Source organism: Aphelocoma coerulescens, chromosome 10 (assembly GCF_041296385.1).
Source record: "Aphelocoma coerulescens isolate FSJ_1873_10779 chromosome 10, UR_Acoe_1.0, whole genome shotgun sequence".
NCBI lineage: Eukaryota > Metazoa > Chordata > Aves > Passeriformes > Corvidae > Aphelocoma > Aphelocoma coerulescens.
Window position 1 is genome coordinate 14927967 of NC_091024.1, and position 12317 is coordinate 14940283.

The 12317-nt window shown below is 36.6% G+C and overlaps 1 protein-coding gene across 7 annotated transcripts in view; it reads right to left on the bottom strand.

Moving 5' to 3' along the window:
• The window catches only part of LRRC49 (leucine rich repeat containing 49), a 41607-nt gene that overhangs the window by 11097 nt on the left and 18193 nt on the right, over positions 1-12317 (bottom strand). For 6 of the 7 annotated variants that reach the window (XM_069025604.1, XM_069025603.1, XM_069025602.1 and 3 more), the window contains 3 exons: positions 9793-9940; positions 2919-3002; positions 328-479 (listed from right to left, as the gene is read on the bottom strand). In XM_069025604.1, the coding sequence (XP_068881705.1) occupies positions 328-479; positions 2919-3002; positions 9793-9940 (384 nt within the window). The remainder of the gene's footprint in view (positions 1-327; positions 480-2918; positions 3003-9792; positions 9941-12317) is intronic. The other variant, XM_069025605.1, reaches the window with a different exon arrangement.

Consider the following 12317-nt stretch of genomic DNA (forward strand, 5'->3'; position numbering starts at 1 on the left):
AAGTCAACAATCTAAATTGTTAAGGAAATGAACAGCCTCAAGAAGGCTCAGGAATTCATATTTAACATTTATAAACATGAAGTTGTCCTTTATTTAGCAAAATCACATAATAATTTAGCTTGCACTTCTTTAGGCAATGAGTTGCTTATATTTCTTTTTAAACATGTTACTTATTACTAATGGTCAAAAGCAGAGTAAACCATCTTTTCAGAGTTGATTTGCATATGTAATACTTTTGATAATGAAATACAGCAAGATCTCAGAGATGAGAAGTAGTAACCTGGACCTTAAGACATGAATGGGTAAAAGTGTTACCCAATAAAATACCTGCTTTCTTCAGGAAATACATATGCAGCACTCCCATTGATCTGGCAGGGCTCATTTTCTTTATCTTTGTTTAAAGAAGCCTCAAGAGCAATTCGGTTCTGCTGGATCTCCCACTGCCGAGCAATGTTACCAATTGTTAACCGCTTCTTTTCCTGAAACAAGATACACAAGTCATCATAAGTCATGACAGGGCAGGATTAACACATTTGTTTGTTCTGAATCATGTGGCTTAATCAAAACATTTTAAATGTTTCAAATTGTAGAAACTATACTAGTGGTTGGTGGTTATGCATTAAAATCAATGCATCATTCTAGTGCTATTTTGCGTAACTTCCAGCAAACAATTTCACAAAATTTGTAATAAAGAAACAAGAAAAGTAATATAATAAATCCACAACTTATGAAAGCACAAAGTTAAGCTACTTAGGACATGGAAACTGCTACTTCTGAAAGTTTTTCCATTTTAAAGAGCTCAAAACTCTATTTCATGTTCCATTTGCCCAGGGAGTTATGATGATGCTTGCTGGTTAGACAGCGCTAATTGCTCAACACCTACAGATTTCCATGATGACTAAGCTCCATGTTACAGAAAGGGGGGAAGTTAGAATCGTCCGTGTTTTTTATCAGAACAACCTTTAGAAAATTCTGTTTGTTCTTGAGGGTGAAGGTGTCAACCTCAATTACTGTACAGCTCTACTGTTTTGTTAGCCCTCAGCTGTGGGCTGCTGGATTCCTACAGAACTTCAAAAACCTCCATGAATTCATTTTACAAAAATGCAAATTTTACAAGTGTGGAGATTCAGCTAGCAATAACTTTCTCTTGTTCCAGTAAATATTTAAGTTCAACCACTGTCAGAAAGGAATGACATTCTCTATACATTTCAAAGTACATCTCAAACTTTCCCAGAAGAGTGGGTTGGAAGCAATAAAAAAATAGTTTGGAAAAAGAAATGAAGAAATTCTGCTGTTTGGGCAGACAAATATCAGCAAGGGAAAAAGAGGAGATGACATTGCTGAAATTAACATTTTCGATGCAGTGCATACAGGAAAACAGCAAATGTTTGCTACGGAACAAGTGCCTATAATTTCATTTACACTTCATATAGTGTAAGAAATGTTGGAGAAATGTGACAGTAAAAAAAAATTGCAGAACACAGTTCTCTAAATATTTTCTTCAGATTTAACTATGAAGAAACTTATAGTTCACAATTTTTTTTGCTGGACATTGTATCTGTGAGCATATTTGTTCCTTCAATTCAGATGTGTGGAACAGGAAAAAAGCCTGAAATGTAAGAACCCATTTACAAAGGAAAGATCTACAAAATCATCAAGTCATACAAAAAATATTGGTATTTGACTCTTATGCCACTTAACATACTTTGATTAAATGAAAGTCTACAATGTAATGTTGAAATTGAATAATGATGGCAGTAGGCTTTAAAACTATTCTTTTTTCTAAGGGAATTTTCCACTAGCAAAAAGCGCCACAAAATCTAGGCCACCAAGACAAACAATCCCTCTGCTACAAAGAATCAATAGTTAAGAACATGAACTACAACAGCATGAGACAATGCCATGCATGAAAATTATTCACTAATTTTCCACTTCTTCTGCTACTAAGAACTGGCACCAACACTTCAAATCTGAAGAGACTTTACATCAATATTTTAGAGGGAAAGAAGAAATACCAAAACCAAACCCCAACACTGCTTAAAGAACCCCCAAACCACCCCCCACTTCTTACAGTCTCCTGCAACTACTTTCAGTCTAATCCCCTTCAGAAAACATGATTTTACCTAAGAAACTTAAATGGACGTGAACATTTTTTGTTTACTTGACTTTCAAATTGAAAGAGATTATTTGTATAGGCATTACTGGCTGACAAAAAATTTTAGGCACTTTTTTTTACGAAGAAAAACAATTTGGAGACAAATGGTGACCTTCACACAGTAAATGGAATGTAGATACTCTTAGATTCTTGAACTTTGGTCTCCTATTAGCAACACAGCTCATGTAGTCAGCAGCCCCATGAAGAGCATTCTGGAGGGCACCCTGGGTCTTCCCTGGTGGGCCACTTCTGTCTCGTGTATGTCAGTACCAACCAGGCCAGCTGGGCTGGAAGATAAGATAGATAAGAGTTCTGCTGACAGAGACAACAGCTGGAGTCTGGCTGTGGCCTCAGGGCCTCTTCACTCTATCCACAGAAAGGAACCACTTCAACAGGAAAGAATGAAGGAAAAGCTACTTCAGAACACCCTGCATGGCTGCAGTCAGAGTGTTCACCTGAAAAGGGGAGACCAAGGCACGTGAAATCACTAAAGAAGTCCTTTACTTCAAGTCTGGATTTATATAAATGAAGTTTGCTATCCACTGACATGTATCACAATCATTTTCAATGTGGGCTTTCTGCTAAAGTGTACCCTGCATATTTAACTGAACAGAGTTTCAGTCATGGAGCGCACTGTTGAAGTTGTAAAAATAGATAGAGGCATATTGGGATATATAATGTAACATCTGCAACAAAGAAATTTGGATATAAATTACTGCTGTAAACTGGTTAACAGTAACCTTAGAACAGCCACAGAAAATACCTTAAGCAAGGTCTGCTTATGGCTTTCACGCTTCCTTTCTTCCTCTTTCCTTGCTGCAATAGATGCCATACGTCTTTCTTCTTCCTGGATGAAAAAGAGAAAAACAAATTCCTAAAGGGAGGAATTAAGCTGGTTCTGAAAAGTATTATTGATAAATTATATTCTTGTGTTGGTAGTTGAAATGTAAATTTTCATTTTAACACAATTTTAGAATTTTAATCTAAATAAAAAACCCCAATAACCTTATTAATTATAAACAAATCAAGAAAACCAGAATAAATAGATAAGTACTGAGGTATAAATGCTGAAGATAAAGCTAGTTAAAAGTAGTATTTTAGGAGTCTTTGAAAAAGTATAAAGCACATGGTAAGTATGACAATGAGAAATATTTTTAGATATGACAATGCAATACATCTTTGTATCTTTGTAGTAGTTTTTGCAACTAGCAGGATTTTTGTTGTTGTTGTTGTTGTTTTTGTTGTTGGAAAAAGACACAGAGAAAAAAAGCTGGGTTCTATTTATGCTTGAATCATAATCCAGGATTAATTTTCTTCATTATAAACTGTTTCCGGGGACTGGCTTTTCTCAATCAGCAACTTGAGAAGAAAAGAACACTTTCAAAATTAGCTATTCCATTAGCATTATGTCTCATCAATTTTATTGCCTAATCATGAAGTCTGAAGAAGAAACTCATTGATTCCTGAACAATGAAAGTGAAGTTGCTTCATTTTCCTGATACAGCAATTTGATACTGCAATATACCCATATTAGGTTGGATGCTCCTTGTTTACAGAAGTCTAAACATTCTCACAGCACAGTATTTTTAGAACATATATTTTCCAAGTAACAAAAGAAATGTTCACTATGAAGTAAAAAGTGTAGAGTCCTTCCAACACAAATATTTGGGAAGCATACTTTAACTTATTTTGATTTACTTCACATGCCATTTGGGCATTTCTACTGAAGTGCCTTCTCAGAACATATGAAAAGTGTTTTCATTTCCTCAAAATAGAAAGCTCCTGTCCAAACCTTTACATTTTCTGGAAAAGTTATAAGTTAACAAAATTAAAAAACAAAATTGGACAGAAATTACCATCAGTAATTAAGACATACTGACATGTCAAAATTTCTACATAAATAAAACATGCTATGTTTAGAACATTGCAAGAACCCCTAAGCACATGGGTGAGTGCTTACTGGAAGACAAAATAAAACAGGAACTTCACACTTAGCACGGCCATTACATTTTTAAGAAAACAATTTCCAAAGCATAAGAAGTTCAGTGCATGTAGCAGACTTACTCTGATCTGTGTACAGTCCCCCTGCAACCCACTGACACACCATGGATTTTGGCATCAGTCTGAAAAGGGGTTAAACAACAGATTTTCAAATTGTTCCTCCATGACTTTACCCGAATATCATACATTAAAAAAGGAGTACCTCAATGCACAGTAAGGCCTGAGGCTTTGGACAGAGTAAGCTTCTCTAACCCAACTGTATGCAATAATTTCCTTGGAACACTAACTGGAAAGCCCCTAAATTTATTTTTTTTTCTTATTCTCAAAGGAACTTGTAGCCTTTCACTGGTGAAGTTCTGTTGGCAGCCTTCTCTGCTACTGGGCTTTTAGGCTATTCCTAAACAGGGTATTTCCAAGGGTCTAGTGTCATGGAATTATAGCATAATCCAGGTTAGAAGGACCTCAGTAGGTCACCAGTGCATGTTAAAGGAAGATCACCAGTAACAGAATAACAAAATAAAAGCACACAGAGATACAGAAGGCCTTCTAGGTGCCACTGCAACAAAATACCACACAATGAAACCCAATACCTGAATGGGAGGGTTCAGGGGCAGGCTGTATAAATCATGAAATAAACCCCACGCAGATAATACATCACAAATACGAATGTTATCATTAATAATGCAAAATAAAAATGCGCTGTTCCTCAAGATAAGATTCGGAGCTTTAAGAACTACAAACATTATTCTCATTATAGCTGTTTATCTCAATTATGTATTACATTGTAGTGTTAGTGTTTTGTGTAAAAACCACAAATCTTAAAAGATAAACACTAGCAAACTACATTAGTGATATCTTTCTTTAGAAACCAAGTTAGATTTGTTTCAGGGAATTTTTATTTTTTAATTAAATCTCTTCATTTGACTGTGTATCTATGCTTTTAAACTAGGCTTCCTAAAGAAACAAGCTTTTTACTATGTTTTTGTCTTTACCCTCTCTAAAGACTTTTCAACACATTGAACATATCAAATAACAAAGTATGTTTAGAAGTCTTAAATTAAGGGACTTTTTTTCCCTCCCTAGAAGTCTGATTATATGAAATTGGTATGCAGAAAGAAGAGAAATGTAAGCTAGTTTTACCACCAAGGAAGAGGAAGAAGAAACTATCCATTCTATTTGGCAGAAAACATCTGGCCATTCATCAGAGACTCAGTTTCAAACTAACTGAGCTGATGTTGTGTTTCACACTGGGGGGAGGTGAGAACTAGATAACAAAATCGCATTAATAGAAAATTAGCCTTCATTAATTTTATTCTTTTCAAAACAACTTGCTGTAGTTTTTTCCCAAACTTTAGGAAATAATCCATAAAGTTCCCTAAATCAGTTTTCTCTCAGCTTCTACCAATCTCTTCTTACTCTATATCTTCCTTCTCAAAGCTTTCCCTTAATCCAGTCCAGACATGAAACTCACTGACTTCCATGCAGGAGGGTCTACTGCCCCCACTGAAGTCAGTCCTGCACCTTCCCTACCAACACAGTCATCATACACAAGATCAAAAACAACTAATGCAAATTACATTCTAACAAGAGTATTAACTGAATAAGACCTTTTTCCTTGATCAACAGTTTATCGTAATTACAGACATTCAAAAAACACTAATCCTTTTCTAAAAGAAGTTAGCTCAGCCAAAAAATAGACTACATCCTTGTTTTACTCAGTATTTATAAAGGCAGAATGATAGAAAAAACCTCTGAATAAAGATCAAGGCTCAGATCTATTTTTTATGGAAATCAAATCCATGTACATTTCTTGATTAATCTTACACAACACATGCAAGCAACCTTAAAAAACACGTTCCCCAGAAACCCACAAAAAATCCCCCAGAGTACCAAAAAAGTTGTAGGAACCAAAACCCGACATAACCTTTCCGCTATTTATTTTTACTATAATCCCTTCTCTTTAAGAAAGGATTTCGGAAGAGTTGGAGCGCTCTCCCTGTATCCTTTGTTTCCCCTCGTTACTGTGCCGGTTTTGTCCACAGCTGGGTCCCGCCCCTACGCCGCTCCTCGCTGGACGAGGCGGGGATGCTTTCCCAGGGGGTTGTTCCCGCCGGCCTCCGTGAGGGCTTTCCCGTGCCGATGGCGCCCCCTGCCGCCAGCCGCGCGCTCCTGCAGCAGCGCCGATCACTGACGGACTTCCAAGGGGAAACCTCCAGCAAAAGCTGAGAGGATTCGGAAAAGACCCGCAGGGGAATTCATGTACTCCTCCTGACTACTGCATTGCTATTCTTCAAACCAGTTTTATTTTTTCAACAAATGACACGATTTAAGTCACACAAAGTCACATTTCAGTGTCTTATTTTCCAGGGGAAAGAAAAAATAATTAGGGATCCCTCCCCAAAAAACCCTCAGAACACTTTATGGTGGTGATGGAATATAGTAATGAATTCTATTCTGGATAAAGCAGTAGAACTTACTCCCTGATCAGCAATGAAATGTCTAAGCAAATAATCAAAACCAAACACAGCTCTCCTACTTTAAGCTTCTAAAACATATCAAAACCTCAATGAAAAGCAAAGTTTTACTTCTAAAAAGACACAGCTGGTCTTTCAATCTGGCAACATTTTACAAAAATTTGCACTATATATCATATTTACACACACATATAGGAATACATGTATACTTAGCAAATTCTCTTGAGGAAGTATGTTTGAAGTGATGGATAGCAAATATTCCTGGTTATATAACTCCTTAGTAAGGAATATGTACACATTTCAATCATATTTAAATATTTTATTACATATCTGCCAACAATATCTGCTTACTATTACAAAAGAGTGGAAGTAAAGAAATAGCTCCCAGCTAAACTGAAAGAACCACTGGGCAGGCCCACTTTTGAAAAAATTCCAACTACAAAACAGGGTGAAAAAGCTTCAGTGCACAGAAAAAACAACCATTCTGGCAAGTTAACCAAGGTAAATAATCACAAATGCAACCTGAGCCTGCTCTGACTCTAAGGCACCACACAAGCCCATTCCATGGAGCCATTCATCCATACCTTGCAGCTAAGGTGAGGTAAAGGTGCGAGTTACTGACAGGAACACAAGTGACAAACAGCCTCCTGCCCAGTTTTTAAGCCTTTAGACTGAGCTAGCAAAGGTCAAGAAAGCAAAAGATTTCCATTGAGCTGATGTTTTAGATACACAACACAAAGTGGTTGGGTTTTCACCTGAAAATCATCTTGTTTGGACAATGAACAAGTGAAGCTCATTACAGGTCCTTAACGTCCACTGATTTCACCACCACTGGGTCCATGCCTCAGTGGTTTGAGAGTTTGAATCTTAGTTCAAAAGGAATGAGGTAGTCTAAGAAAACATCAGCTTCCACACAGGTCAGGGTGTAAGAGTTCTCATAATACAATACAATCCCTTGCAGAAAGGCACATCTGCCCCAACTTAAACAGTATTAGAACAATTACAACGCACAAATGTTTTATTCCAAGTACAGTGTCTTTGGTTTTCATGGCAGCTCTGTGTTTCTGAATAGCTCCCTACGACAGAGATAGTTACCACCAAATTTTTGCCCCAGGGTTCCCCTTCTCCAGGGAATCCTATGGAAAAAGCCTGGCACCAAAGAGTGTCTGTCTTCTTGAAACCAAACACGAATGAAGCTTCCAAGTCTCATACAAATTTTTGAAAATATCCTTCGGTAAAAGAAAAGTTAAAAGCAGAATTAACAATTGCATAAAACTCAGTTCTTGAGCACAAAAGCTCTAACCAAGTTGTAATGAAGAATTTCTAGTCAGAAAAAAATCCAACTCTCAAGTTTTTTACAAGATAAAGCAACGTTAAAGTTCAAAATGCCCTAACTGCTCTTAAGGCTGATGAAGAAAAGATCCTATAAATGTAATTAAGAGTTTAGTTTAGTTTCTTACACTAATCAAGACAGCAAATCACAGACTCAGCTCTGCATGTCCACTCCCCCACCAGGTTAGATCTACTCTTACAGCTGATGGCAACAGCATGTTGCAGTCCTAGGCAGAATAGGTGGATTTGGGATTGCCAGTTCTTTAATTTTACCACAAATCCCGTGACACTTGTTATTTTTCTTTAAATACCAGTTTCTTAAGTCATACTATTATCTGGGTAACAGATTTTATTAGAGAAAACCTATAGCACCCTCTACATGGAGAAAAATGTTAAAAGGCTCAAGAAACAGAAGGCAAATAAAGAGTGTAAAACATTATTTTTACAAGTAGGTTTATGAGCAGCACAACTGGTTTCCTATGACTTTTTGTCTTTGTGGTTGATTCTCTGATGTTTAACAAGGTGAAAACGCAGATTAAGTTCTTCCCATGGCTGTGCATTTCTGACAGCCTTTCCCCCATACAGATCCCATTGGGTCTAAAGAGGAGTTTGAGCTCTTTCTAAAGCTTCTCCCATCACTGATATTTCTACCAGCATCTATCCCCTCTTGACAAGGGTAAAGATGGAGAGACACTTTCTTTATGTAACCCAAGTTTCTGAAATAATACTGATAAAACAAGTTTTTAAAAGCAAAGCAATTAACAAGTAGGAAGTCAGTATAAAGACACAAAATATAAAAAACCCTGATGCTTAGAATATCTGTGAACAAACAAGTATTTAATATTTTCAATACCAGGAGCAAAACTCTCATGTCCCAAAGCACTCTCTTTTTAAAATTAAATGTTTTCCACATACATGTTATATTTTTCATCCTAATTGGCTCTATGACAAAGCATCAGCTACAACGTACAATGCATTACAGCCTTTGTACAATGCAAATGAGCATTTAAAAGAATGTATATGTATCAGCACTTGGTCAAAAAAGTTAACACTAACACTGTTGCTTCCTGCTAGACAGATTCCTCCGGTAAGAAATCATGCTTACATATCACTTTTGAGTAGGCACAGGACTAGCAAGACTACTCCTATATTAAAAGAGAAAATAGGTGGCATCATAGTTAAGACCCTGGTGATTGTCCTTCATCCTCCGGAGTGAATTTTCAAGAACCCTGTAGGAGACTGAGCTGTCAGCAAGTCCTCTCTCCCTTATCAAGGTTACTTGGACTTGAGCAGCAGAAACAGAAATGATCAGGGAGAGAAGGTTAGAAAGGGACAAATACAGACACACACACAAACTGTGTGATCACCAGATTTCCCTAGGGAGGCACATTACAGAAACCAATTAAATTCCTAAATAAAAGATATCAATTACAGCAATTTTAGGGTAAACAGACCGTTCCTTTGGAAGAAATATACTGTTCCTTCTCAGCTATACAACAAATCAGCAAAGACTGTTAGGAAAATTTTAACAAAAGATTTGCAGGCTCTCTCATGTCACACAGCAGCTGAACATACAGCACTTGCTGCTTAAGAGTTTTAGCACTTCAAAATAAACACGTTAAATGAAGTAAAAAAGAAAACCCTTACTTTATACTGAACTAAAGAAGAGGGTTAAAGTTTTAGAAATTGTAATGTCTATACACCATTCAGTTCCATACTAAATTAAGAAAAAATATTTTATTTTTAATATACACATGTACACAGAAAACCCTACATTTTACTTATGACTTTAAGTATCTATTAAGTTTGATGAAAACAGAAATTTCTTACTGTGATTCTCTTCATATCTAGCTGTCGGAGCTGCATCATATGATGGAGAACAGTGTGTTTGTACCATGTCTCCTGAGCTATTGGATTGCCATCAAGGGTGATATCTGACAAAGATGAGGAATCAGCAAGGCACAGAATATCCTCAAAACTGTAACCAAAAGAGTTTAAAGTTTTAATGTCATAGAGTAGGAATAATTTTGAGATGGAAGATTTTATTTCTTAAAGACAGAACATAAATATTTAAGTGTACTGAAGCACTTCCACCCATCAATACTGGGTATGATAAATACAAGTATTCTGAAATACTAGCAGCTGCTGCTGTTAAACTTTTTAGTCCCTTCACATACAGGTAAAAAGAGATGCAGAATAAGGAGAACTATGGGAGTATTTAATCTAACCCCCTGCTAAAATATGATACATAGACATTCATATTCCAAAAATATAATACAAGGTATATTTGCCATCAAAGGCAGCATGAAAAACCTGGAAAATACAAGGAAAAAAAAGCCAACCACAGATATCACAAAATGATCGTAGGTGTTTGCATCATTATTAATATTGGAAGCAAAACAACTACAAAAGCATCATATCATCTTCAAAACAGGCTAGTCCATTGCTCTGAGTTCAGTCTACAAGCTAACTTGCTGGCTTCTTAGAAACATCAGATTTGGTTACCTGACAAAAAATAACTGACCTGTGTAAAATGCATTTAGAGATGTAACCTGTAGTGTTCCTTTCATTGAAAATGAAATGTGAAAAGAAAGCAGCTCAGATAAATAGCATTTTTAAACAATGGAAAATGATTGAACTGTATTTTAATAAAATAAAGCTGAACAGTTATGACAATAAATAAGACTCCCTAACACATTTACAATGTATAAACATATGACTGTGCACCTATTCTTATGTCCTTAGGCCTTCAAAAGTCAAGTCTGCCTCAAGTATACACTGAACTTAGTGATCAGAAACCATATGCAGTACAGATGTTCATTTCAAAGACTGCCATTGAATAAAGCTGCAATAGCTATTTTCATGCAATTAGTGCAGCATGCAAGTAGCTCCTGAGCTGTACACTGACAGGGCACAGCAGAAAAGTGACAGTAAAGAGGAAGATACTACTGCCTTTGCACTTAGTGCATGAAAACAAACTAAAAACCAATGGAAAATGAGCTATGTGTACATTGTAACAAAGACAGTAAAAGTTCTCAGCATATCTGAAGAATTGGCTGTTTTGTACATGTGGTTAAAGCTTGATTATTATTTTCTGCTTCTTTTTATGATCCTGTTTCCTTTCCGGAAAACAGCTTATGGAAGCGCATTTTTGGAAGATCAAGATGACATATTACTTAAAATACATACTCAATATGTCCTAAAGATAAAAGATAATCTTCCCAAATGACACAGAAGTTAGGAAGGCAAGCTCAAACATGTTAGAACAAAACCCCCAAAATATGAATTTCCATTGAGCTAGAACACATTTTGCTTGAAAAATATGAAAATTTTTGTTCTTCAAAATTATTTTAAGTGTAATTATATTTAAAAGCATTCAATATATTTATTCCAAATACTTACCACTAAACATTTAACCAAATAGTACTTCTTTCATTACATATGATTTACAGATTTTTAATAAAAACAATTTCTTCAGGAAATGACAGAAAAGTTGAAAGCTTGCTGGTGTGTTTTCAAGACCTTCCACTTACACATACTGCTGTGCTTTGAAATTCTCACTGCTTCAGCATGCCAGAACATTCATTCTGGACCTAATAACAGATGTGCTTGCTTTATCCTGCTTTTAGCTGCCCTATTAGCAGCTCAATTTTAGAAAGAAACAGTAGTCCAAAAAACTGTTTTCACATCTTTGTATACACATACAAAAACCCAGAGCTTTAGAAATTCCATGTAGAAAACTTTATCTACTGTACTTGTCACACTGGTACCCCAATCCTAAACCAAGCAAAGCTTTAATGTGCTACATTCCCAAACAGATTGCATACTTTACAACCAAGCTTCTGTCTGCTTCCCAGCATGCAGACTGCTGGGACAGAGCCCAGTGGTGACCACTCGACAGGAATCAGAGGCCTTGTCTCAAGCTCTCTCTCCAGCCTCTGTTCACCACAAAGGAGCCTTTAACCTGCTCAGGAAATACAAAGCAGCCCTGGATGATGCTGTGTCAGCCTGCCTCTGTCAATCTTCTCGAGTGGAATGTCTGATTCTCTTTCCAAAAGACCTTCCCCTGCAGGAGACAACCACGTCTCCTTCCTGTTCTTCTTACATAAATTATCTTTGCTAAAATTGTAATTTCAGCAACACAGAAATAAGTCACAAATTTGGGCTAAATTATCAGAAAGTATTTTCTGGAAATCCTTTCAGAACAGATCAGTTTTCCATCTTGTGCGCATGCTCCAAGTCCTGCATCCAGTTCTCCCCTCTGCCAAAGGGATACAAACCCACTTCTCCTGCCTCATATCACTAAACAGCAGAGCATTCTGGAGCTCAGCCTGCACCAGTGATACACATTCACA